Source organism: Pseudogymnoascus verrucosus (genome assembly GCF_001662655.1).
Source record: "Pseudogymnoascus verrucosus strain UAMH 10579 unplaced genomic scaffold scaffold_1, whole genome shotgun sequence".
In the NCBI taxonomy this organism is placed as follows: Eukaryota; Fungi; Ascomycota; class Leotiomycetes; order Thelebolales; family Thelebolaceae; genus Pseudogymnoascus; species Pseudogymnoascus verrucosus.
In genome coordinates, this window is record NW_017263652.1 from 937,358 (window position 1) to 961,027 (window position 23,670).

At 53.7% G+C, this 23,670-nt stretch overlaps 9 protein-coding genes across 9 annotated transcripts; 3 read left to right on the plus strand and 6 right to left on the minus strand.

Moving 5' to 3' along the window:
• Positions 1–65: 65 nt before the first annotated feature.
• Positions 66–4,072, minus strand: MDM1 (Intermediate filament protein). Its single transcript, XM_018269860.2, has 2 exons — positions 368–4,072; positions 66–317 (listed from the first exon to the last, which is right to left on the minus strand). Exons 1-2 carry the CDS (start codon positions 4,003–4,005, stop codon positions 251–253), a joined length of 3,705 nt encoding a protein of 1,234 aa, XP_018135318.2. The 5' UTR covers positions 4,006–4,072; the 3' UTR covers positions 66–250.
• Positions 4,073–4,205: 133 nt separating this feature from the next.
• On the minus strand, positions 4,206–5,432 carry TRM8 (tRNA (guanine-N(7)-)-methyltransferase (tRNA(m7G46)-methyltransferase)). Its single transcript, XM_018269861.2, has 3 exons — positions 5,094–5,432; positions 4,827–5,044; positions 4,206–4,777 (listed from the first exon to the last, which is right to left on the minus strand). Exons 1-3 carry the CDS (start codon positions 5,234–5,236, stop codon positions 4,260–4,262), a joined length of 879 nt encoding a protein of 292 aa, XP_018135319.1. The 5' UTR covers positions 5,237–5,432; the 3' UTR covers positions 4,206–4,259.
• Positions 5,433–5,673: 241 nt separating this feature from the next.
• Positions 5,674–6,125, plus strand: VE01_00330 (uncharacterized protein; the record flags this gene model as incomplete). The annotated part of the gene is made up of 2 exons (XM_018269862.1): positions 5,674–5,739; positions 5,808–6,125. 2 exons carry the CDS (start codon positions 5,674–5,676, stop codon positions 6,123–6,125), a joined length of 384 nt encoding a protein of 127 aa, XP_018135024.1.
• VE01_00331 (uncharacterized protein) lies at positions 6,081–7,499 on the minus strand. The gene is made up of 2 exons (XM_018269863.2): positions 7,285–7,499; positions 6,081–7,219 (listed from the first exon to the last, which is right to left on the minus strand). Exons 1-2 carry the CDS (start codon positions 7,319–7,321, stop codon positions 6,150–6,152), a joined length of 1,107 nt encoding a protein of 368 aa, XP_018135023.1. The 5' UTR covers positions 7,322–7,499; the 3' UTR covers positions 6,081–6,149.
• VE01_00332 (uncharacterized protein) lies at positions 7,493–8,868 on the plus strand (the record flags this gene model as incomplete). Its single annotated transcript, XM_018269864.2, has 1 exon — positions 7,493–8,868. The coding sequence occupies exon 1, from the start codon at positions 7,795–7,797 to the stop codon at positions 8,866–8,868; it is 1,074 nt and encodes a 357-aa protein (XP_018135022.1). The 5' UTR covers positions 7,493–7,794.
• Positions 8,869–9,209: 341 nt separating this feature from the next.
• Positions 9,210–12,673, minus strand: VE01_00333 (uncharacterized protein). Its single transcript, XM_018269865.2, has 2 exons — positions 10,835–12,673; positions 9,210–10,773 (listed from the first exon to the last, which is right to left on the minus strand). Exons 1-2 carry the CDS (start codon positions 11,971–11,973, stop codon positions 9,594–9,596), a joined length of 2,319 nt encoding a protein of 772 aa, XP_018135021.1. The 5' UTR covers positions 11,974–12,673; the 3' UTR covers positions 9,210–9,593.
• A 1,632-nt stretch (positions 12,674–14,305) lies between these two features.
• On the plus strand, positions 14,306–16,313 carry VE01_00334 (uncharacterized protein). The gene is made up of 4 exons (XM_018269866.2): positions 14,306–14,452; positions 14,641–14,799; positions 14,855–14,957; positions 15,017–16,313. The coding sequence occupies exons 2-4, from the start codon at positions 14,740–14,742 to the stop codon at positions 16,246–16,248; spliced, it is 1,395 nt and encodes a 464-aa protein (XP_018135020.1). The 5' UTR covers positions 14,306–14,452; positions 14,641–14,739; the 3' UTR covers positions 16,249–16,313.
• A 588-nt stretch (positions 16,314–16,901) lies between these two features.
• VE01_00335 (uncharacterized protein) lies at positions 16,902–19,755 on the minus strand. Its single transcript, XM_059463263.1, has 7 exons — positions 19,479–19,755; positions 19,240–19,368; positions 19,183–19,188; positions 18,939–19,096; positions 18,275–18,351; positions 18,122–18,218; positions 16,902–18,057 (listed from the first exon to the last, which is right to left on the minus strand). Exons 1-7 carry the CDS (start codon positions 19,528–19,530, stop codon positions 17,683–17,685), a joined length of 894 nt encoding a protein of 297 aa, XP_059320109.1. The 5' UTR covers positions 19,531–19,755; the 3' UTR covers positions 16,902–17,682.
• Positions 19,756–20,852: 1,097 nt separating this feature from the next.
• NDC80 (kinetochore-associated Ndc80 complex subunit ndc80) lies at positions 20,853–23,535 on the minus strand. Its single transcript, XM_018269868.2, has 3 exons — positions 23,370–23,535; positions 21,316–23,282; positions 20,853–21,258 (listed from the first exon to the last, which is right to left on the minus strand). Exons 1-3 carry the CDS (start codon positions 23,412–23,414, stop codon positions 21,051–21,053), a joined length of 2,220 nt encoding a protein of 739 aa, XP_018135018.1. The 5' UTR covers positions 23,415–23,535; the 3' UTR covers positions 20,853–21,050.
• Between the last annotated feature and the right edge of the window lie 135 nt (positions 23,536–23,670).

Here is a 23,670-nt window from a genome sequence, read left to right on the forward strand (position 1 = left end):
GCCTCGTCTCCATGATAAACTGGGAGATATTTAGCTAGAACATAGCCTGGATAACACGATGTGTAGTAAAATCTTCAATTATGCTATATACTAATAGGAAACTATTCGAGTATAACCATTTAATAATAAGTTGCCCAAACTCCTTTTCATTATGGGTTGGATGGTAACATCCTTTGAACCTGTGAACCCCATGCTGTGTCCCCAAACGCCGACGCTAAGTCCCAATGAGACTACTTAAGACCAAATTTGACTATGTACGAGACCCCCTGAAAAGAACATCTACTATTTCGTCCAAGAAAGTAAACATGAGATGAGAACTGTAATCATATTAGAAAGTGTGCCATGCAAGGGGCTGTGTATCACTTACTTCAACCGGGGATTATTAAGCGTAGCAAATATCCTCCTGCTTGCAGCTTGTGCATTAACACGCCCAACGACATTCCCAACTAGATCCGGAATGAGTGTTGCTAGCATAAGGCTTGCCTCTGTCCTTGTCTTGGCTTTCTGTGCCGCCGTCCGCTGCACCATCTCACGTTTCTTCCCTCCAGGCCACATGGTGTCTTTTATCAACGTGATATACCTCATGATTGAATCCTCCAGGACCAAAGTCTTGACATTTTCTCTGACTTTCCGCTCGATAGTCCCGCCGAGCAGCTGGTGCAAGACCACAACGACGGCTCGGCCTCGGAGCCAGTTATTTCCGCGGTTGAGCTCGAAGACCTCCAAGAAGATGTCGCAGATAGGCTTGACGAATGGCTCGAGTTCGCGGTTCTCAAAAGCATTTAGCTCCGCTTCAGCCTCGGCTGCTGTCATTGGGTCCTCGCTGACAAGGGGTGGCATGGTGGTCAGTTGGTTGGTAGCTGCAGATATGAGATTCTGGCCTGCCGTTGACAACTGATCGAGGACTGGGATATTTCCAAGAATATCTTCCATCCCGTCTGTGACCGAGTTGTAGAAGCGAGTCATCATATCCTGTTTATCTTCCAAGTTACTAGGCGCTTCCGTACCAGGAGCAATGGCGCTCTGTGACAGGAAAGAGCGTAGATCCCGGCTGCGACAGACGTCTGGCAATAGCAGTAGCTCTCGCAGATATTTCTCTAGAGCAAGGCGGCGTTTGTGCAGAAAATCGCTCTGCAGTTTCATAACCATCCGCCTCCGGGGAAAGTCGAGATGGCGAACAGAAGGATACTTCTCACGAAGTTTCTGGTGCAGTTCGAGAAACTCGCTGTATCGGCGAGTGACTGCCCAAGATGCAGCAATCATCTGCTCGCCGGCTTTCCGTTGGACTTCGACGACATATATCGCGAATTCTCGGCCATCATCATCCTTACCGACCATGATAGACTTAATCCTAATCGTGGAGCGGCCATATAAGCTGTTATCGCTCTCTTGCACAACATATTGCTGTCTTTGAAGCTCCTTACGCCTGATCTCGCGTTGCAAGCTGGCCTTCGACTTCCGTAAAATCCGTAGCTCTGCTGTATTGTTGGTAAGCTCGGCCTTTCGGGTGAGAGATTCCACAACTGCATTTTGTGCAATCAAACGCTCGATGTCGGTAGTAAGGACTGTTATAGCTTCCGCAAGACCCAAGTCGCCGGGAGCTGCCTCGTGGATTTGGTCACTGACGTCCTCTTTATCCTCATCCGGATCATCATGTTCGTCAGATAGAAATTTCTCCTCGTCGCCAAATAAGTCGTCATCTGTAAAGACTCCAATACGTGACGATGTGTTCACAAGTCCAAGAGATGCAATGTTTGGCCTGCCACCTTCTTTCTGTGACGAGTCATGAGCTTGAACATCAATTGAGCTCCGCGGGGACACCTCTGCCTTGCCAAACAAAAGGCTTGTGGCAGGAGAATCCCCATTATCGAATAAGGAGCCACGCAAGTCGTCAACATTAGGGGCATCTTCCATGATATCGTTCAGCGCTGCTTCCATTGCCTTGACAATCTGATTATCTGGCGCAGCTGACCCGTCATGATGGTCTATATCCTGGTCCAGACTCTGTACGGAACCAGCAAGAGCCTCGCTATCCGCATCATCATCATCAAAAAGCGGCGAATCACCATCACCATCAAGAGAGCGGCGGGAATTTGCGAGATCCATAACATTACGCCGCTGCATACTTGGTAGGTCGGCAGATGACTGCGATGCGCGATGTAATGCAATCTTCCTTTGTGGTTGCCGTAACGAGACTCTGGATACCGCCTTGGGCTTTGGATGAAGTGATTGGGGGGTATCAATTCTAGGCGGCAGAGATGGCCTGTCTTGGTCGTCGAATGGATTATGTGACATTGATGCCTTTGTGTTTTTCGAAGCCTCCTGTGAAGTTAGGTACTTGTAAAAGAGGTCTGATTTCTTGAATCCATCAAAGTATTTGCCCTTCATCTTTTCTAGGGCGCTTGTCTGCGCAAGCAATATAGTCCTGCGCGCAGCATAGTACTGTTCTTGGGAAGCACCCTTTCCAGCCTTCAAAAAGGTTCTTACGGATTGCTTTGATGACTCCGATATGTTCAGCTCAGGCCTGGATAAGTATGCTTCATGGATCTGTGCAAGATCTAATCGGTCTGCATCAGTCCATGGCGGCAAGTTTGGAGGAACTTCATCGTCGTCAGTTGGGTCCTCCTCGAGTGGATTCCGAAAGCCATCAACAACAATCCAGAACTGCACAAGAGGCATGACCCTCTGTCTGTCCATATACTCCATAAAATATGACAGTGCTGATGAATCATGCAAAATATCCACAAGCGACGCATTGTTAAGATCTGAGCTCGGTCCATTATTTGAGGAAAAATCCGGAATATTATTTCCGTTCGCGCTCCAGTTTCCTGACGCCAGATGGTTCACTCTTTGATCTAATATCTTCTTGGCTATTTCCAGGCGGCGGAGATAGACCGAATCCGCGGCCTCAAGTTGAGAATCTCGTTTCAGCTGACTTGACACTTCACTTCGAAACCGGCGAGCATCTGATAAGTTATTGACCTTGCGAGCGGCACGTATGAACTTCTCGAATTTCCGCTCGTTATCATTCGGCGAGAGTCGTGGGAAGGGCAGGGACCGCTTCTCCTTCGGCGCCGGAGACGCGTGCTGATCAAGAGCCGCACGCAACTTCCGCACCGTCGATCGGTCTTGGAGCATCGACCGGCCGTAATTCTCCATAACTTGGTTCCAGGTATCAGGATCAGATGTTACCTGCATCACTGGGAACAGGACGGCGCAGCTCACCAGCTCCTCGATGAGTACTGACACCACTTTGCTCGATATCAGGCTATCTGGCACCACTTTGGGGATTATTTCCTTCGCTAAAGTCCGCAGATGCTCCTGCTGCACAAGCCGTGTATCTGAATATGCCAGCGATGCTGCTGGGTGTAGCTTCCCATCTCTGTATTTTGCGGCGATCGCAAGGTCCAACTCTTCTGATTCCGTGACATTCCGATTAAGGTGCTTCCCCCGTACGACCCGCTCCGCATCGTAGAAATCCTTAAAGTGAGCCGTGAGTATCGGCACGAATCGCTCGACCACCACCTCGACCAGGTCGATTGATAACAGCCTGTCCCTGATATCGATGAGCGCATCCCTTATCCCGTTGTCGACCTCGTTCGTGAAGCTTGGGTTGCGACTTATGCTCGAGTACCAGGACTTGACGAAATCCCGCACTATATATTCGAGCAGCTCGTCGAGAGAGGCGGATATGAGGAAGGACTCTGGGTATAATGGTCGCGGGTCGTATGGTTGTCGACTTGGGAGCTTCGCAAGTTCCTCCCGCCATGTTTCTGCGCCCAGGAAATCGGGTCCTCGGGGGCGAACGACTCTGCTTCTTGAGCCATAACTAGAACCCCTCGTAGTCGTCAGGACAATCGCTGCGAGTCCAAGGACGGTGACCAGGATGCCCGCCACGAACGCCCAAGCTGTCCAGCGCAGGGACGGTATTAGGCTGGTGACCCCTCCCCAGGCGAAGAAAATGGCGATCCCTGCTAGGATCACATCTCTTCTGCTCAGGGCCATAGTCTATGTGGACTATTCGTCGTTTTGTTCGTCATCATATGGGGTAGCAACGAGAGCTCTCGTTATCTGATAGGCATGTGCTACTACAGGTGCGGTCCGGTGGTCGCGTAATTATATTGCCGCGCGGAATCAAAGGTGAGACATCAAGTCCAAACATATTTCACGACTTTACTCATTCATACAAATATACGAACACTAGAGGATAATATTAACTTGACAGTCATGAAAATTGAACTATGCTTTGAATTTATGACTTAAGCTGCCTTAGCGGCCGCCTCCACCTCAGGCCACGGCGGTTCCTCCCTCCGGCGATAACAAGCAACGAACTTCATGCCCTTGTTACGCTCCACCTTCTTCCCCTCCTCCGTCTCAGTCCTCATAATATGCACACACTTATCTGCCTCCTGTTCCTCATCAGTCAACCTCTCAAACGACGGATGCGCATCAAAGTGCTGCACCATCCACTTGTGCAGGTCCTCCACATCAGTGATAGTGTAGATGATTCCCCCTGGTCGCACAGCATATGCGTACTCTGAATTTAACGAGAGTGACACAATCCGCGCCTTATGTTTCCTGGTCTTGAAATGGGGGTCTGGGAAGCAGAGGAAGATCTTCGAGAGCTGTCCCTTCTTGAAGAAGTTGGGGAGGAACTTCATCGTGTTGGCTCGGAGGCAGGATGCGTTTTGATAGGCGTTGCTATCTGGGTGTTGCGCACGCAGCGCCTTGATGCGCTCATGTACATATTCTGTTACTTGTGTTCGGATTTCCAGGCCTGTGGTCGTTAGTATGGTAATCTAGACTAATGAACAGAGAGTAAATACCCAATATGAGCTGGTCTGGGAAGTGAGGAGCGAGTGCCACCGTTAACCCACCAAAACCACAACCAATATCAGCAATCTCTACATCCTTTGTCAATGGCCTTGGCTTGTCGCTTGTTTCTGTGCCCTCCATTGTCTCGTTATCCTCGTCTTTCGCTGGTGCCGGCGCAACATATGCGGGGTAGTATGACGACCAGTCCATTGCTGCTGGGCTAACTGGGCTTTATAAAATTAGACGCAAGCTGAATATAGGCCTATCAGACTACTCACTATGTCAATTGATGGTCTGAGAATGGATTGGCATGCGCCCTCTGCCTGTAGAATTTCTTCTTGGGAAGCTCCGTCCCGCCCTCATCTCGCTGAGCCGCGCGGTACTCTTCCCTCTTCTGCTTTTTCCCAGCCGCACCTGCCATGATGCCTAGTATAGAATATAGGTCGCCTGGTGCAAATGAGTTATGTTGTTGGTGGACAGAGTAATGACGCAAATATAGTGAGACCTGGCGGCTTGCAAGTCCAAAGATTATTCACGTTATCGGCCATCTTTATCTTAGCGCCTTTCGCTGACACGCATGACGACGGGTAAGGACCCCTGTACCCGTCAAGGTCGTGCTGTTACTCTTACTTAACTTTCACTCCCCGCCAGGCAAGAGCTGATCAGCGCAAAGTGATAGATCTTCTTTCTGTGCCATTCCCATCCGCTGATCAGGTCTTCGCCAAACTCCCATATCCTGCGGAGGAGTCTCAGCTGAGAAGACGACAATAATCGTGCACAGACTTCGGATCTAATCAACCGTGAACACTGAGGGGGAACTACTATCGCTCGTGTGCACACATCGCAAGCTCGGCGAAGATGTCGTGGTCATCTATCCTCCCCAGCAACCTTGAGTACATAGAGGTCTGGATCACTCGGTTATTTGTAAGTTAGGATTTATTCATGTTCCTACTTTGGAATATCTACTTGAGCGATAGCTGACGTTATCACAGCTTATTCTCGCCGGCTTAGTGCTGGGACCATGGCTCCTACTCGTAGTCTACGACTTCTTCGTTTACATCTTCCGAATAGTCGCATATGAGATCCCTTTCATCGGTGGAAGAGCTCAGAACCGCCCAAGGCCACGAGCACCGAGCTTGAGTGAGCGACCAAGCGGAGAGCCTCGGGAGTTCAGGATGTCGGTACCGGTCATATCTATACCACCAGAAGCAGGGCAACAAGACGAGCAAGGTGGAGCAGAGAGCATGCAAAGACTTCAGGAAGGCCGGAACCGTCGGAGGAGGCCTCAGAATCCTCCGCCAAATGAATAACTGTCTACTTTTCGTCTATCATAATTATAGCTGGGCAACGACCTTCAGTAGATCTCCCACGACACCCATAGCGGTTACCTCGCCTCCCGCGCCACTGCCCTGGACAATAAGAGGGCTGGCACTATATCTCTTCGTGTAGAAGCTTATGATGTTATCACTTCCCTTCAGCGCCGCAATCGGGTGCGACTTGTCGAACATCTCTAGCCCGACCTTGACCTCGCCCTTAGCCACATCGATACTCCCCACGAACCTGACGACCTTTCCTTGCGCCTGGGCAGCAAGCTTCACCTCTTCCATCTGCGAGTCGAACTCGGGCAGTCTCTGCATAAACTCGTCTCCGCTGGAGCAGCTCTCAAGCTCCTTGGGGATCAAGCTCTGCACCGGGAAAGAGGTAGGCGACTCGATCTTCAACCCAACAAGTCTCGCCAAGATAGTCAGCTTCCTCGCAACATCCAGGCCGTTCAAATCATCTCTTGGATCCGGCTCAGTATACCCAAGCTCCTTAGCCTTCTTAACCTCCGCAGCCCACTTCCCGCCCTCCCCCTCCGTCGGCGCAAACGAGTTAAACAAGAACGACATGGTCCCGCTAAACACGCCCTCGATCTTGGTAACCTCATCCCCCGTCTCCACCAAATCCTTCACCGTAGAGATAACCGGCAACCCGGCCCCAACCGAACTCTCATGATAAACCTTCGCTCCCGACTTCGCCGCCGCCCCAAAGATAGCCTCCCACAGCGCATACGATCCCGAGAACGCCTTCTTATTCGGCGTCACGACACTAACCCCCTTGGCCAGGAACTCCGGGTACTGATCCGCCACATCCTGCGCACTGGTATTATCAACCACCACCGCCTTCCCGGGTGCCGCAGCGAGGTACTCAATCAGCTTCGCCGTCGAGAGGACGTCTTGCTTCGATGCTGCCACTGTCTCGGCGCTGGTGTCGAGCGAGAGGGGGGCATAGTCCGCGCTGTAGATGTTGGTCTTGCTGCGCGACATGAAGACGACTGCCAGAGCTGGGTTACGCGGGTTCTTGGCCAGACGCTCGGTGACGCCCTTGAGTTGTGAGAGGAAGCATTTTCCTACCCCGCCCACGCCTGGGATTCGTCAGTGGGTTGCTCAATGCTAGAGATGGAGGGGGGGGAGGAGTAGAGTTACATACCGATGATACCAATGAAAACAGTCTTTTGAGCAGCCATTTTGACGTGATTGTATGGGATTGATTTGTCTTTAATTGTTGTTTTTACTTTAAATTCCCAAGCTTGGAGGGAGAGCGATTGCGTGAATCGGAGGTTGGCGGGCCATTACATACTGCCAATAGTGGGGGTTTGGTAGGGTGGTGGGGGGGGGATGCCGCTAAGCTGGTTTGGGTGCGTGTTCTGCCACCGCCGTGGACATCGAAACCGCGTGGTTCGATGTCGCGAACATCTATCTACCTATCTAGCAGCTTGCGAACTGCACGACAATACCTCCAATTCACCCCCGAAATTCACCCACCCTATCCCACAGATGCCTCTTCAAACGTCGACATAACCAACCCCTTGATCCCGCGCCCCTACCCACTAAAAATACAACCTCCACTGCGCCACCCGTTTCTCGATCTCACACCCGAACATCCCCCCACGACACGCCTCACCTCACCTCACCACACCGCAACAGAGAAAAACAAACCATGTCCTCCCACCTCTCTAAAACAGACACACACCTCTACCGCCCCCCCTCCTCCACCACCTCCGTCCCACCAACAAAACGCACCAAACACACCCCCAGCGCCCCCACCCCCTCCTCCCTCACCTTCACCTCAACCCTCTCCAGCCTCCTCTCTCGCCCCCCCTCCCCCCCCGGTCCGCGCGCCTCCCGCGCCCACGCAAAAAAGAAAGACGATATCTTCACCGCTCACCGACGGCGACGGAAAGATAAAGATACACGGGGCAGAGAAGGGGGGGAACAAGATATCGGCGGGGTGGATGAAGAGACGCTCGAGCGGTCGAGGAGGAAGATGGAGGAGAAAGCTAAGAGGTACCGTGCTATGAAACGGGGGGATATAGATGTAGCCGAGGGCGGAGAGGGGGCGGGGGGGCTGGTGGAGTGGGATCGCAAATGGACTGAGGCGGGGGAGAAGGGGGAGGGGAGCGAGGATGAGAGTGAACTTGAGGAAGGGGGGGGAACGTTCGCGGATCTGGAGAAGGTGGAGTTTGAGGATGAGTATGGACGTCTGAGAGAGGGTACGAAGGCCGAAAAAGACCGTATGGAGCGGCGCCTACGGAATCAGCTTAGAGGAGCCGAGGAACTCGACCGCATGTCCGCCCGCCCCCGCGCGCCAGAGGGACTCATACACGGCCCCACCATCCAAAGCTCCGCCTTCAACCCCGACGCCGAGATCGAGGTGAAAATGGACGAACTAGCGCGGAAGAGGGATAGAAGCCCGACGCCACCGGAAGCGGTACATTATGATAGTAGGAAGGAGGTTAGGAGTCGCGGGGTGGGGTTTTATCAGTTTTCGAGAGAGGGGAGAGGGGGGGAGATGGAGGGGTTGGAGGGGTTGAGGAGGGAGACTGTTGGGATGAGGGGGGAGGATGGGGGGGGTGGGGAGGAGGAGGGGGAGGGAGGGGGGAATGGTGGGGGAGGGGGTGGAGGGGGTGGAGGGGGGTTGGTGGCGAGGTTGAGGGCGAGGAGGGAGGCGGAGGTGTTTTTGGAGGGGTTGGAGGGGGTTGGTGGGGGGGAGGAAGATGGGGGAGGGGGGTAGTAGTTATGGTATCTTCAGGGATACAAGTACAATAATTGGGATAAGGGGACATGGAGATACAGTGGTAACGCGTATGTATGTACGTACATAACTTATATACTTGACGAGTAAACCTCCCCCTTTTCACTCAGCACACCACACCACGCCATCCATCCACCACAGTAACACTCATTCACACACAGACCCCATAAACATACACCCCCTCCTCCCCCCTCTCCCCTTCCCAAAAAATAAACAATAGACAAGCATGCGAACCATAAAATAAAATAAAACACCATACCCTCCCTATCCCTCCTTCCATTCCAATACCCCCCCAATTCAATAACCCGCTTCCCGCCCACCCACGCTTTCCCAAAAAAAGGTTAAAACATAAAAACATGAAAAGTTAAGTGCAATCCCCATTTTTGCGCCATGGAGTCTCTCCCCATAGTGATCCATATCCCCAACAAAAACCCCAAAAAATCAACCCAAAAAAAGACGCCGGTGCTATTCCAAAACCCACCCCCCTAGCGCTGTCGACACAGAGAGAATGTGTCGTTCGTTCGTTTAACTCGCTGTGCGCCTCTCCCAGTCTGGGAGGGACACATAGCCAGTTAAACGACCAAAAAGCTCGCTGTATCCTCCATCTCTCGATCTGCAGGACATTACCTGCTCCGCTCGCTATGTGCCGATTCCAAGCACATCAAAATAACAACAAACCGCCAAGTAGTAGTCCCCAGCGATGTTCACTTAGCAACCCACCCACAATGACACTCCTGTATCGTCGTCCTCTTCCCCCACCCCATCCCCTCCTCCATCCCCTCCCCATCCCTCTCCGCCTTCCCACTCCCACCCGTCCCCACGCGCTCATCAAGCACCACGACAACCGCATTCCCATCCCCGCCCTTCACCGGCACCGCACTCGTCCCATCCGCCGAGATGAGCATCTGCACGCAGTACGGCTGATCGTACGCACCCCTCGGCATCCTCCTCTCCTCAATCTTGACAACCTTCGGGTACGGCGGCAGTAAACCCCCCACCCCCGTCGTCCCCGCCGTACTCGCACTCCCCGTCGGAGTACCACCACCAGCCGTCACGGCGCCAGCATCTGTAGGTACGCTCCGGCGCCCGTACCCGGAGGCCGTGGTGGGATTGGCACCGTAGCTCGAGGCCCATTTCTCGCTCGCTTGCGAGGTGGCGTTGGGGTACACGAAGGTCTCGAGGAGGGTCCCGTTCCAGTAACAGAACCACGGTGTTGAGCCTGCGGCGACGACGACGTTGTGGCGCGGGTATGAGTTTGGTGGTGGGCCCCACCCGCCGCTACTGCTGTCGCCGCCGTTGTAGTTGTTTGTGGCTGGGGCGGTGGGGGAGGATGTTGCGGTTTCGGTGGAGGAGGAGGTTTGGAGTGCTGCCGCGTCCGTGGGAGTAGCGGTCGTACCGTCGGCCGCCTCCACATTCCCCCGCCGCTTCCTCGCCTTGGCTGATGGCGCCGTCAGGAGTTCTGCTGGGAGGATGACGACTTTGTCGTAATTGACCTGGAAGAACCAGGCTGGTCCTAGATGCGGATCGTCGTAGTCGCTCACCAGGGTCATTACATTCTTCGGTCTGAATACAGGTGGCTGCGTGCCGTACGAGAACCCTTGCTGTGCCCCATCCGGAAGCTTGACGGAGAAGGCGTGGTTACTCGTCTTGGGCGCGTCGAGGCCCAGGTTGGCGATGGTGACTTGGAGGCTCGCGGGCGGCATGTCACAGGACCAGGCGGGGAGCTGGGACGTGTTTTCGAGGCAGAGGCCTGTGGCTTCCACGGCGGAGCCCATGAAGAGGGAGAAAGTCCCCGTGGGAAGGGTGGGGAGGCCGGTGGGGAGGGAGGGGAGGGGGGTGGCGTCTACGGTGGTGGTTACGGTTGTGTAGTAATCACCTGAGACACTAAGGGACTGGTTAGTACGCGAGAAAGGGGTGTTTTTAGAGGGTAAAGGGGGAGACGTACGGTATGGTAGGTGGCTTATTGTGCTTATTCTCTTTCCGTTTCGTGACCATCACGCCGAGGATGTTACCGACGAGCAGGGCAATAACGACGATGAGCAGCACGATCAAAGCCAGCGCCCAAACCGGGAGGAAGCCGCACACCTTCTGCTTCGCCATCGTCTTCCACTTCTTCTCAGCCGGCTTCTCGGATTCCGCTTCTGCGGCCGCGGCAGCTTCGCGACTTCGCACGGGATCGCCGCTCTGCACGGAGAGTGTAGACCGGGGTGACGTCGGTTCAATGGGCGAGATGGCGAGGTTTTCTGACGAGAATTCAGGGTTACGCGTTGCAAGGCCGATACCTCCTGCGCCCGAGGCGGCCGCTGCATATGGCCCTGGGGCAGATGTCGGCATCAGTTTCCTGGCGAATACTTCATCGGGGTATTTCGTGTAGGGCGGTAATTGTTCTGTATGGCCGTCTGGGCCAATGATATCGGCAGCATCTTCACCGTCTGGGCCTAATCGCCTTTGGTATTGGTTCCCTGAGAGACCTGGGAAGCCGACTGGGATATTCGCTGGTGGCTCGATGTCGCCGGCTTCTGACTCCGGAACAGTATTCTGAGGATACATGCCGTAGGGGTGCGTAGGGCCATTGGGTCCACTGTAACTCTGTTCTGACGCGGGGAAACTTGAAGTCGTAGCAACGCTCGCAGCCCTCGCAGGACGACCCATTTGCGGGTACATTCGATATGGATGTGACGGCCTCGTCGGGCCCTGGTATGGCCCATCGGGCACTATTGTGGGAGCATCAGTCGAGGTGCTTGTAGACCGGCTCAGAGGCGTCGATTCGTTGCGTTCAGCAGGCGGACCAAAAGACGATGACTCCGGGGTCCCATCGTGTCGAAGGGCAAAGTTGTCGACCATCCTCGGCTTCGATATACTCGGTGGCCGCGGAGGTGCTGACCTGTTCAATTGTGACGAGTCGGAGGATATGCGGTTGTGGTTCTGGACGTGAGGCGGGCGGAACCCGTCAGACACGCCCATACTCTCGAGTCCATAGAGGTCGTCGCCTTCGTCAATCGTGTTGTCGACAGAATGGCGGACCGAGAGCCTCTGCGACTCCCGTCGGCCGAAATCACTCGATTGGTGGTCGGGAGGCGCCATATCGAAGGCCTCGATTGAAGTTGGCCACGGAAAGAGTTGTGTCGAGGCAGAGATATGTTACGCCCTTTGGCGCTCGCGCTGGGATGGCGTGGTTCCCTTCAAGCCCAGGTTTCGCTCATGGGCTGTGTCGTGGAAGAGAGGCAATGCACAGAGGCAGGGCAGGAGAATAAGCGCTCGAAATAGCGATGGCGCGTTCGTGATCGAATACTGATTGAGGTGAGGATATCAATATGGTTGTGGTGTAATAATGAGTCGGTAGATATTGTTCGATATTGTCCGTTGATAGAGTTATGGTGTACAATCAGGACTTCGTATTATTTGGACGGGAGGTTGTTGCGAGGTGGAGGTGGAGGTGGATGTTTTGGGATTGGGGCCCGAGGGCAATGTGAGTGGTGGAGGGTGGTGGGCAGTTGTGAAGAGCGGATAGTGTGTGGTGGTTGTGCCTGTTGGGCGGTGCTGGGTGTGGTGGTGGTGGGTGTGGGTGGTGGTGGTGGTGGTGGCTGGGCTGGGGGGATTCCTTGTTAATGGCAGGAGCAAGGTACGGCGGTAGGTGTTGGTGGATGGTGTTGTATGGGATATGGGAGTTGCATGGAGTTGTATGGCAAGGTACAGCGACAGGGGGCACAGTTGTAGTGTAAATGAAAGTACCGACAGGAGGGAAAGGATGGGGAAAGAAGTGAAGGGGAGGGTTGTTGTGGTGTGAGTTTGGGTGGTGGGTGTGGTTGTGGTGGTTGTGGTGGTTGTGGTGGTTGTGGCGGTTGTGGTGGACTTTGTCTGGACACTAACAGCCATATAGAAGTACCAGCTAGTGATTCATAGAGTACCCCACCACCAAGGATTCTACTGCAGGGTACACAACTAGTGTCTGCCCAGTACAAACAAAGTTGACAGGCAAGTTCTTCTTTTTCAGGTGTTAGGTGGTGTTAGGTGGTGTTAGGTGGTGTTAGTAGTACTCTAACAGCAGACATACAATACGCTCGTGGTTGAAACAGGGGCAACTTCAACCACGGGCGACACACCACGACCAGACCAGTATTGTATGCATTACGGGCACGGCTAAGGGCAAGGGCAGGGCGACGTTTGTAGGGTAGATGGTAGATGTTAGTAAAGAGAAGTAAAGGTAGATAGTAGTAAATGCCTGCTTTAACAAATACTGGCACTGTACGGCTGGAATACTACGCGTTATATTGGCACAATTGGCACAATTGGCACATCAGTCACGGTCTGTCTGGCAGGTGGAAGGTAGCAGGTGTCTGGGGTTTACTTTGCCGTACTATACTTTACCATACTACACTCTGTATGGTGGTGTATGCTGCATCTCTTGAAACTCTTTGTCTTGCTCTCCTGCAAAATCTTGTACTGGATACGGGATTAGCCGTTTGAAACAACTTTACTATTGACTATACTATAGCTATAGCATAGTAAGTCACGTGTGTCTCAGTTCCCTCTCCCCTCTCCCCTCCCCTTATCCCTCCTCTAGGCCTCTTCTATATTAATTAAATCACGTGTGTCTCAGTCAGTCCACCCCACTGCCCGTCTTCTTCCGTCCTTCCTCCGTCCCTAGTCCCTTGTCTCTCTTCTCTCCCTCCCTTCCGTCCTTATTTCCCCCCTTGGCATCTTCTAGAGAAACTACATGCACCCCCCATCTCGGCGAACTTCCCCCTTTATCCGCTACATGCACTCCCCTGCCCATCACCTCCCATCACACACCCATCACCCCCTTCCCATCACCCCATCCCATCACTCACCCCTCCTCACCTCTTCTGTTTCTCCGTCTGCATGCACCTCCCACCCCCCCCTTCTACCCCTCCCCTCTTCCGTTTCCCCGTGTATCTTCTTCACGTGCCTTCCCTACTATCTTTCTACCTCTTTTCCTCTTTAGTCACTAGTAACATATCAACACAACAGTATAACCTCACTCTTCACTCCTCCCTCCCTCCCTCCCTCACACCTCACTTACTATCACACTACCCTCTACATCCACCCCTCACTCCTTTCCACCTCCCACCCCCCCAACACCTCCCCACCAGCGAATCGTGATCTTGGTCGTGCTCCCATTCCCCACTTTTTGTCACCCCACCGCCCTTCCACCGCCCTGAACTACACCTAAACTATACCCTAATCCAGTCTAGCTCTTTAGCAAAGCCACACAGCCGCGACTCTATCGCTACACTAAAATGATCCGATTCCACAATTCTGGTTCCCACAACGCCGACCTAGGTGCGTTAAGCGAATAACTTACAGTACGTACCCCCCTCCAAACTCACGCACTGAACCTCTGTTGAACTGTGAAAAAAAGGGAAGCACTGACACTCCCAATACAGGTCAAAACTCCCTCTTAGGCTGCCAAATTTATATAAACAATTCATATTTCCCTCTTTTAAAAAATCTAATAAATCATCTCATCTCATCCAATTAATCATTTCATCCTACTAAAAAAATCCCCAGTTAATATACTTGTCTCTTAGTGTTGCTGCAGGTGAGTCCCCTTATCACCACTTAAAAAAAAAAATTATGGTCCGACACAGGACCGTCCTGCACCGCTACCCTACGCGCTTTGTTACCCCCCGCCCTTAGCTCCATCCTCCCTCCACCCCCTTTACCGCCATCTCCAACAGTCCAATTTCTCCAGACAAAAGGGAAGCATCGTTGGACTGACCACTACAGAGCTCAGACATCATCTTCTGCCACTCACTCCTCTTCAAACCTCTCTCAAATAGCTCTCAAGTCCATCCCACTTCCCGCATACCATACCCTCACCGCATCATGTCGGAACGCCCTCAGAACATCGGCATCAAGGCCATTGAGATCTATTTCCCCAGCCAGGTATGTCTCAAGCTGCACAAGAGCACCTCTTCCACTGCTAACACTCCCTCCTCAGTGCGTCGACCAAGCCGAGCTCGAGAAGTTCGATGGCGTTAGCCAAGGCAAATACACCATCGGCCTTGGCCAGACAAAGATGAGCTTCTGCGACGACAGAGAAGGTGAGACACCGCACCCCGCACCTCACAAGACCACCCCTCACTGACACTCCCCCCTCCAGACATCTACTCCTTCGCCCTGACCGTGACCGCCAACCTGCTCTCGAAATACAAGATCGACCCCAACTCCATCGGCCGCCTCGAGGTGGGCACCGAGACCATGCTCGACAAGTCCAAGTCCGTCAAGTCGGTCCTGATGCAGCTCTTCGGCAGCAACTCCAACATCGAGGGCGTCGACACCATCAACGCCTGCTACGGCGGCACCAACGCCTTCCTCAACTCCGTCAACTGGATCGAGTCCTCCGGCTGGGACGGCCGCGACGCCATCGTCGTCGCCGGTGACATCGCCCTGTACGCCAAGGGCAACGCCCGCCCCACCGGCGGCGCCGGCGCAGTCGCCATGCTCATCGGTCCTAACGCTCCTGTTGTCGTCGAGCCCGGACTCCGCGGCTCCTACATGCAGCACGCGTACGACTTCTACAAGCCGGATCTCACCTCCGAGTACCCCATCGTCGACGGCCACTTCTCCATCTCCTGCTACACCGAGGCTGTGGACGCCTGCTACAAGGCCTATAACGCCCGCGAAGCCACTCTCAAGAAGCTTGCTAACGGCCACGCTAACGGCCACGCCAACGGCGTCGCTGCTGAGGAGGACGCTTCCAAGACTCCCCTGGACCGTTTCGATTACATGACCTTCCACGCACCAACCTGCAAGCTCGTGGCAAAGTCCTACGCTCGCCTCCTCTACAACGATTACCTCACCAACCCCACCGCCGCGGCCTTCGCCGACGTCCCATCCACCATCGCTGATCTCGACTACAAGACCTCCATCACCGACAAGAGCGTCGAGAAGACCTTCATGGCCCTCACCAAGGCGCGCTTCGGCGCCCGCGTCCAGCCTTCCATCGAGGTGCCCACTATGTGCGGAAACATGTACTGCGGATCCGTGTGGGGTGGTCTCGTGTCCCTTCTGTCCAACGTCAGCTCTGAGGAGCTGCAGGGGAAGCGCATTGGAGTTTTCTCCTACGGGTCTGGACTCGCTAGCAGCTTGCTCAGTCTGAGAGTTGCGGGACCGACTGGGGAGTTGGCGAAGGCGGTTGATCTTAAGGCGCGCTTGGCGGCCAGGAGGACGGTCAAGCCGGAGGTTTATGATGAGCTCTGCGACTTGAGGAAGAAGGCGCATTTGCAGAAGGGGTATAAACCTGCTGGTAGCGCCGAGACTGTTGTGGCGGGTACTTATTACCTTGAGGAGGTTGATGAGCTGTTCCGTCGCAAGTACTCCATCAAGGCTTGAAAAGCTCTCCGACTTGTCACACTACTCATCACCACTCCCTCCCTCCTTATTAGTGAGTGAGTGAGTGGGTGGGTGGGTGGGTGACTTGAAAAGTTGCTGCATACACACAAACAAGGCATTTACAGGCTTTTTTGGGAGCATGGATGGGCAAGAATTTTGCATTATGGATAGACACACAGAAGATGAGGGGGGGGGGGGGTTGACGCTGATGGATGTAATGAGGATTATGCTTTGATGGGATGGGGAAGGGTGGATAACTTACTGTAGATAAACTCGACGTTTGCCCCCCGCGCCCATTTTACCGGCACGGGGATGTGGTAGAGAGGGTCTGTGATGCTACAAAAAAACAACTAGAATCTTATAATAATAACAACTACGGGATTTAAAGAGTATTACAATTGGGGGGTTTTTTTGTGTGTGTGTGTTGTCTTTTCGTCTTTATTGTGAAATTTTCTCCATCATCATCATCACCATATATCCGTGGACTGGACGAAGGAAAAAGTCTCTCTAAAATCCTCACCAGAACCAACCACGAGAAATTCCTCACCAGCGCAGAGAGATAAAAAGGACACATTACACAAACCATACTTGTATAGCAAACTACGGAGCTAGCTATTAATTGTTTTTCGTCATCACCCGCCCCCCCCCCCCTTTCCCTCCTCAAATGGCCATCCCATCCCGCTGCATAAATAGGAAAGTTACAAAAAAACAAAAACAAAAACAAAAGGGAGTCGTTTCGATTCCAAGGCTGCTGTGTGTTATCCACCACCCCTGCTACAAGGGCTTGCATTCTGTAGTCTGCGTGTGTGTGTAGGCTGTTTCTGGTTCTGGTTTTTTCCAGTTTGTGTGTGTTGTGTCGTTTTGTTGCATGGACCAGTTGTGGTTTCCCCGGTTATAGTTCCGTTACAAAAATAAATAAAAAACACGTCTCGGTCATCTCATAAACACCCAGGACGGACCCATCATCAATGAAGGTAGCAAGTAGTAGACCAGAAGAAGAAAAAAACAACAAACATAGTCAAAATAGTAAGAGTAGAAAATAATCCCATAAACCCCCCCTCCCGAAATCAATATCCCCCTAAATGTAGTATGAGAGAATTTCCATGCATGCTAGCTAAGCGCAAGAAAAAAACTGCTGCTCAATCTGGTTTTTTTTATAAAAAAGGGGGAGAAAACATATCCATCCAACAAGATGTTTGCTTTGTAGGTGGAAGTAAAGTTTTCATCCCCGTCGTCCCGCCCAGCTCGATCGACCCGACCGACCAACCGACCGAAACCATTCACCGAACCCATCCGTTCAGACATACGTATCATATCATGGCAGTAAAGAAAAGCGACGCCCTCGTCCATCCCATCACCCATCATCACCCCACTCCCCCCATCCCATCATCAATCACCCACTACGGCGCACACACACCTCCCACCTCACCCCCCTCAATACCTCCTATCATACTCCCTCGGATACCCCCCCTCCCTCATCCCAAACTCCCTAACCGGCGGCCTCCCATACTCTCCCCCTCTCATATACGGATCCACCTGCGGCGGATACCCGCCCCTATACGGGTCATCATACGGTCCCCTCCTCGGCGGCGGCGGGTAGTCATCCATAGGTCCTCTAGGCCGCGGAGGCGAGCGTCCGTAGCGGCCACGGTCGTCGTAGTAGTCACGGCGTGGGGAACGGTCGCGGTATCCACCGCCGTCGCGACGGGGGGAGTAGCCGCGCGGGCGGCGGTCGTAGTCGTCGCTGGGGTAGGGGCGGCGGGGGGGAGAGCGGGAACGCATGCGGTCGCGGGGCATGTCGGGTTGGGTCTGGGGGGTGTTAGTGTGGGTGCGGTGAAAGGGGGTGGTGGGGATGGGGAAGGGGGAGGCTTACATCAGCGGTGCAGGTCACGCGAGCACCCTTGAATTCGCGGCCGTCGAGTTTTTCGACAGCGGTGCGGAGGTCGGCTGCGGTTTCGAACTCGACAAAGCTGCTGGTGGTGTTAGTTTAGAGGGTTGCGGTTTGAAACGAGCGGGGGTGGCTTACCCCTTGCCGTCACGGTCGCGGCCGGTTTCGGAGTAGACGACGTCGAGGCTGGACTGACGCGCGAAGTCCTTCAGGTCCTATATCCCGATTCCAAGTAAGTTGATGTTCCAGGACTAAAAGTTGGCGCGCACTGTGATGGTATGGTATGGTATGGTAGTGGCAAGGTTTTCAATAAGGAGGTGGTTGCCAGGCGCCGCCGATTTGGTTCGGCGATGCGTTGACAGCCTCCAGCTCGGTCGGCGAGGTTGCGATATCCAGGTCCTGTCCCTGGTACATCTTGTCACGCGGCAGCAGGGGAAGTGCTGGCCATGAAAGAGTAGGAAACTCAGGGAAGGGTTGGGTTGGAGGGCCGGGGGGGAGGTGTGGAGGTGGGTGGTGCCAAAAGTCCAGAGCCAGCTAAGGCTATGGCCCAGTCACACCGGTCTGGTGCAGATCGGCAAGATGAAATGCCGCCTTATATATAATCTCCACGAAAGAGGCTAGATGGCCATATCGAAGGAGAAAGATAGGATGTTTTATGCCGCCCAGGTGTGACTGCGCGCATAGGGGCTTGCTTTCACACCACAAGCTGGTGTTCCCATCTCACGGGTTGTTTTGTCCAGAGAGAGCGAGAGCAAGAGCTGAGATCCACGAATCCGGGAGCAAAGAACGAGGGGGGACAGACCTGCCAACTGGTTTCGCCGGGGAGTCCCGAAATCTGCATCCTGTGTGGGGTACGTCTGGGGCGCGGGGCCGTACGGTCGGTGGCGGCGAAGTTGTCGCGCTGGCGCGATCCGCGGGCGAACTGGACGGTCAGGCGGTCGCCCTTGAGCTCGGAGCCATCTGTGTGGGGGGTTAGAATTGGTATTCGGGTGTGTGTTGTTGGGAGGGAGGTTGTCGAGTAGACTGTTTCGATTGTTATAACGTACGGAAAGCTTGAGGGGGTGTTAGCTTAGTTTTCTGGAGAGGAGGGGTGGAATAATTACCAGGAACTACGTCTCGGGCATCCATGGCATCCTCGTACTCGATGAATCCAAAGCCGTTCATGAGCTTGATCTCCTTGATTGTACCGGTGCCATGAGTGGCGAAATGGGCCTCAACGTCAGCCTTGGTGGCTATAGCAACATCAGCATCGTTAGAATCGGGGATAGCGCAAGCACGCGGGGTTCGTTGCTGTCCAAGATGTGGAATTCTTGTCGCAGAGAATGGGGATGTTTGCTCGTACCATCGCGCGGGAGGTTGCCCAAGTAGAGCCTCGTGGAGGATACCTCCGTCATATTGTCGAGGCTGGGGGGGTGAATTCTCTCAACAGAAGAGGAGGTCGAGTAGGTCGCGTTGGCGCGAAACAAGCTTGTATGATGGAAAAGAAGATCAATACAGAAGAGAGTATAAGATCGAAAGGAATTAGATTGAAATGGGGGTCCGCGGGGTTCTTCTTGTACTCTTGGTGGTAGAAGAAGGGTTGGGGGTTGGAAGAAATGGGGGGACGAGGATGAATTGAAAGGTCGAAGGGTCGGGGACGGGGTGCGGAGTGTGGAGATGAAGTCTTACTGGAGAAGTACGTACCACGAGAGGAGGTGCGTGCTTCAATAGCGGTACTACTAGCATTATTCCGTACCAAACAAAGGCCTCTCAATAGTATCAGTTTAGTAGATTAATGGTCGAGTATTTATTTGTTATTTATTATTTGTTATTTATTGTATTTGTATGTATAATACAGTAGAACACAGTGGAATACAGTACTGTTGAGCAGCTACAAAATTAACAGACAAACCAATGGGAAATAGGAAATAAAGTCATTTCTCAGGGTACAGGTACAGACAGCTCTGGCTCTACACGCCGCTGGAACGGTCAGGGTAAAAGTCCCTGTTCAAGTCCCCCATTTTAGCCCATTAAAGTCCCTGTTCAAGTCCCCCATTTTAGCCCATTAAAGCCCCCAATAATCTTCAATTCGGGGCTTTGTCTCGCACTGTTTTCTGTCCCAATGCGGTCCAAACGGGCCGTAGGCAGGCATAAGGCACATCCAACCTGTCAAAAGGTACCTTCAAGTCTCATGCATTCTGCGCGTGTATTCATGTACTCTACTATATATCATCCATGCCTCGACCTACTCTGTGCATACAGTTAGTAGTAACTCCGCATATAAAATCGGGGAATTTAGTTCTTTTTTTGGAGAGAAATATCGATATTGGACATACACAGTACAACAACAAACCCTAGCAACCAACGACCGCGCGGCCGAGACATCGCCCCCCATCACACACTGCGGAATATTTATTTCGTTTCTTTTTTCAATAGTTCCTGCATGCATCAAGAGGATTTATCCTGCGACTGAGCCGAGCATAGGAGAGGGAGAGGGAGAGGGAGATTGGCTGTTGGAATGAATAATAAGCGCCCTCGGTCTGGCTGGCTCCGGATAAAGGGAGCCTTGTTGACAGGTTGACAGTTGGAATGGACAGTCATGAAACAACGTCAAAGATTATTCCGCACGCATCTCGCCCGATCACCGATTTCACTAGCTAGGGAACACCTGTCAAGTTTCTAGTTCTTTCAATAATCATGCATTTACAATTCATTATCCCCCCCCAACTCCCCCTACCCCGCATACATCATCATTTACAAACTAACAAAGAACGCCGACCAGCTACTTAGAATGTGCTGCCCTCCGCAAACAAGACCCCTTCCATCCCGTTTCCGGGCTATCCTTTAGAAAGAAAAAAAACTCTCCTCAACTCCTGACGAACCCCCCGGATATCATACTCCCCGTCTGTCTCCTTCCTCTTCCTCTGCCTATCTCTCAGCTAATATCGACCGTACGGGTATCATCACCTTCCTCATCCGCGCCCCCAAGCTCGTGCTCTACCTCCTCCACCACGAACCCCTCGTAGTCCTCGAGGTTCTTCTGCACGTGCACCTTGAATTTGATGATATCATTGAGCATGCGCTCAACCTCCGTGTGCAGTTCCTCCCTCAAGGCATTCGCGCGGAGAGTAAGCTGTTCATACCTATGACCACCGTTAGCATTCCCTCTAGAAACTCAAAGGGGCAGTAAAACCACATACTCAATATTAGTATTCATCTCCCTCTGCTCCATCAACTGCACCGACTCCGTCAAACCCCCCCTCATCTTCGCCAACTCCTTCTCCATCTTCTCAATCTGCGTATCCGACGCAATCTTCTGCGTCGTCGTCACCTCCTTCGTCTTCTCAAACTCCTCCTGCGCCGCCCGCACCCTATGCTCCAGCGCGTCCACCTCGCTGCGCTTATCCTCAATCGCCTCCTTGATCCCGTCCAGCAGATCGTGATTCTTCATCATCGCCTCCACCACCGCGCTGCGCCGGTCCGAGACCTCCTTCTTGAGCGCCAGGAACGCGCCGCGCGCCTGGCCGCGCAGGTCGAGGCTGAGGATCTGGTGGGGTTGGTAGCCGCTCACGGGGTCGGCGAGGAGGCGGTCGCTTTCGGAGTTGGCGCTGTTGCCCATCTGGGAGCTGGAGAATTGCGGGCCCTCGTTGACGAGGATCTGGAGTTCGTAGTTCTTGCCCTTCGCGTTGGGGGCTGTGGAGGGGATGAGGCCGATTTGGTAGCCTAGGCTGTTATAGTTTTCCACCAGGCGCTCGAGCTCGTCGAGTTTTCGGCTGGCTTCGAACTCTTTCTCGTTGACTTTCTTCTTTGCATCTTCCAGTCGTGATGCCGTGCCTTCGATGCCCTTCTGGAGGCGCTCGCGCTCGGAAGTCATGCGGTCGATGTCTTGCATGCTGATGCCTTGGTCGTCGACGGACTTTTGGAGGTTCATGCGCTCCTCCTCCGCGTCGTTGAGCTCCGTCATCGCCTTCTTGATCTCGTCCTGTAGGAACTGGATGCGCGTCTCGTACCTCTCGCACTTCTGCGCCATCTTCTCGTCGTAGCCCTCGAACTTGACTCGGTCCTCCTGCAGGATCTTGAAGTGGTTGTCGAGACTGTTGATGTCGGGCGTCGACTTCTCCACCTCCTCGATCTCGAGGCGGAGACGCTCGTTCTCGGCTTCGAGGATCTTCATCTCTTCGAGGTACTTGGAGTTGGCGTTCTCGAACTGGTGGGCCATGTTCTCGACGTGAGGCGCTAGGACGCGCTCCTGGTCGTCGTCATCGGCGTCCTCGTCCATCTGGAGCCACTCCGAGTACGCGCCGCGCAGGAAGTCGAAGATGATACGGTCACCGCTAACATCGACACCTGCCTCAAGACATGCATCGTCGTAGTGGTTCGCCGCATACCCATCGAGCATCTGCGCAAGCTGCATCATCCAGTGCAGCAATCCGAGGAAGGTACTCCAATTCTGCCCCCCCACCGCCGCAATCTGACTCTTCGTAATGCTCTTCTCAAACGGATACCTCAACTGCTTCAAGATCGGCGGGACCTCCTGATCAATATTCTTCAGAAACCTATAACTCGGATCAATCCGATGATACAGCCACTGAAACATGAAATTGAAATCCTTCTGCGTCGGCGACCGAATCGTGTTCTGCGAGAGCATATGCTTCATCTCCATCTCAAAATTATAATTCGCCATATAATCCAACAACTCCTGCCCAATCTTCGTCTGATACGCCCTATCCTTCAACGGCCTCGGATCCCTCGGCACCCCCGCCGGCGCCGGCGCCTGCTGGAAGAAACTCTGATGCGCGCCCCCCGGCCCGCTGCTCGACGCGCGCGACCTGTAAATGCTGCTGCGCCTCTCATTCGCCTCCTGCGACGGCCTCGACCCCGTCGCCGCGATTCCTCCCGGCGCGAAACTCTTGCGCCCTCCTCCGCTGGCGTTCTGGAATGACGTCCGCTTTACGGACGATAGGCCCATGTCGGCGAGGTTGGTACCGGAGGAGGAGCGCTGGAATTGAGGCTGGTTTGGGCGCGAGGGCGCGAGGGAGGCGCGCGAGCCGGAGATGGACCGGGACTGGTTGGCGGTGAAGGCGCCGGGGCCGGATATGGAGTTGGAGCGCTTCATGGCGGAGGCGGGCTGGGGGATGTTGGAGTTGTAGTTGATGCCGCCGAGGGTCTGGTTGTGCGCGCAGAGTCAGTGGGCTATTTTTTTTTGGCGGGAGGAGGGGGGGACATGGCCCTGGGGGGGTGTTTGTTTACTTACTTCTCGGGGCCGGCGCACGCTGAATATGCCGGTGTCTTGCGACATTTGAGGGGATTCGTGGTCGCGGATGCGGTTGGTATATATTTTTGTAATCGATAAGGCGTATAATGCCTGGTGCGCGGTGTTCTCGCTGTTGTGGTGAAAACGATGTGGTTCTTGGGTTGTGATGCGATATCGAAGTCTTGTTGTCCGCGAGACGAGATGTCATGTAAACAAACCCCAAAATGGAGGCCTATGATTGGCTGGTTTCAAACACCACGCAATGAGAACGGACTGCCACGGAAAACTGCCCGAGAATATA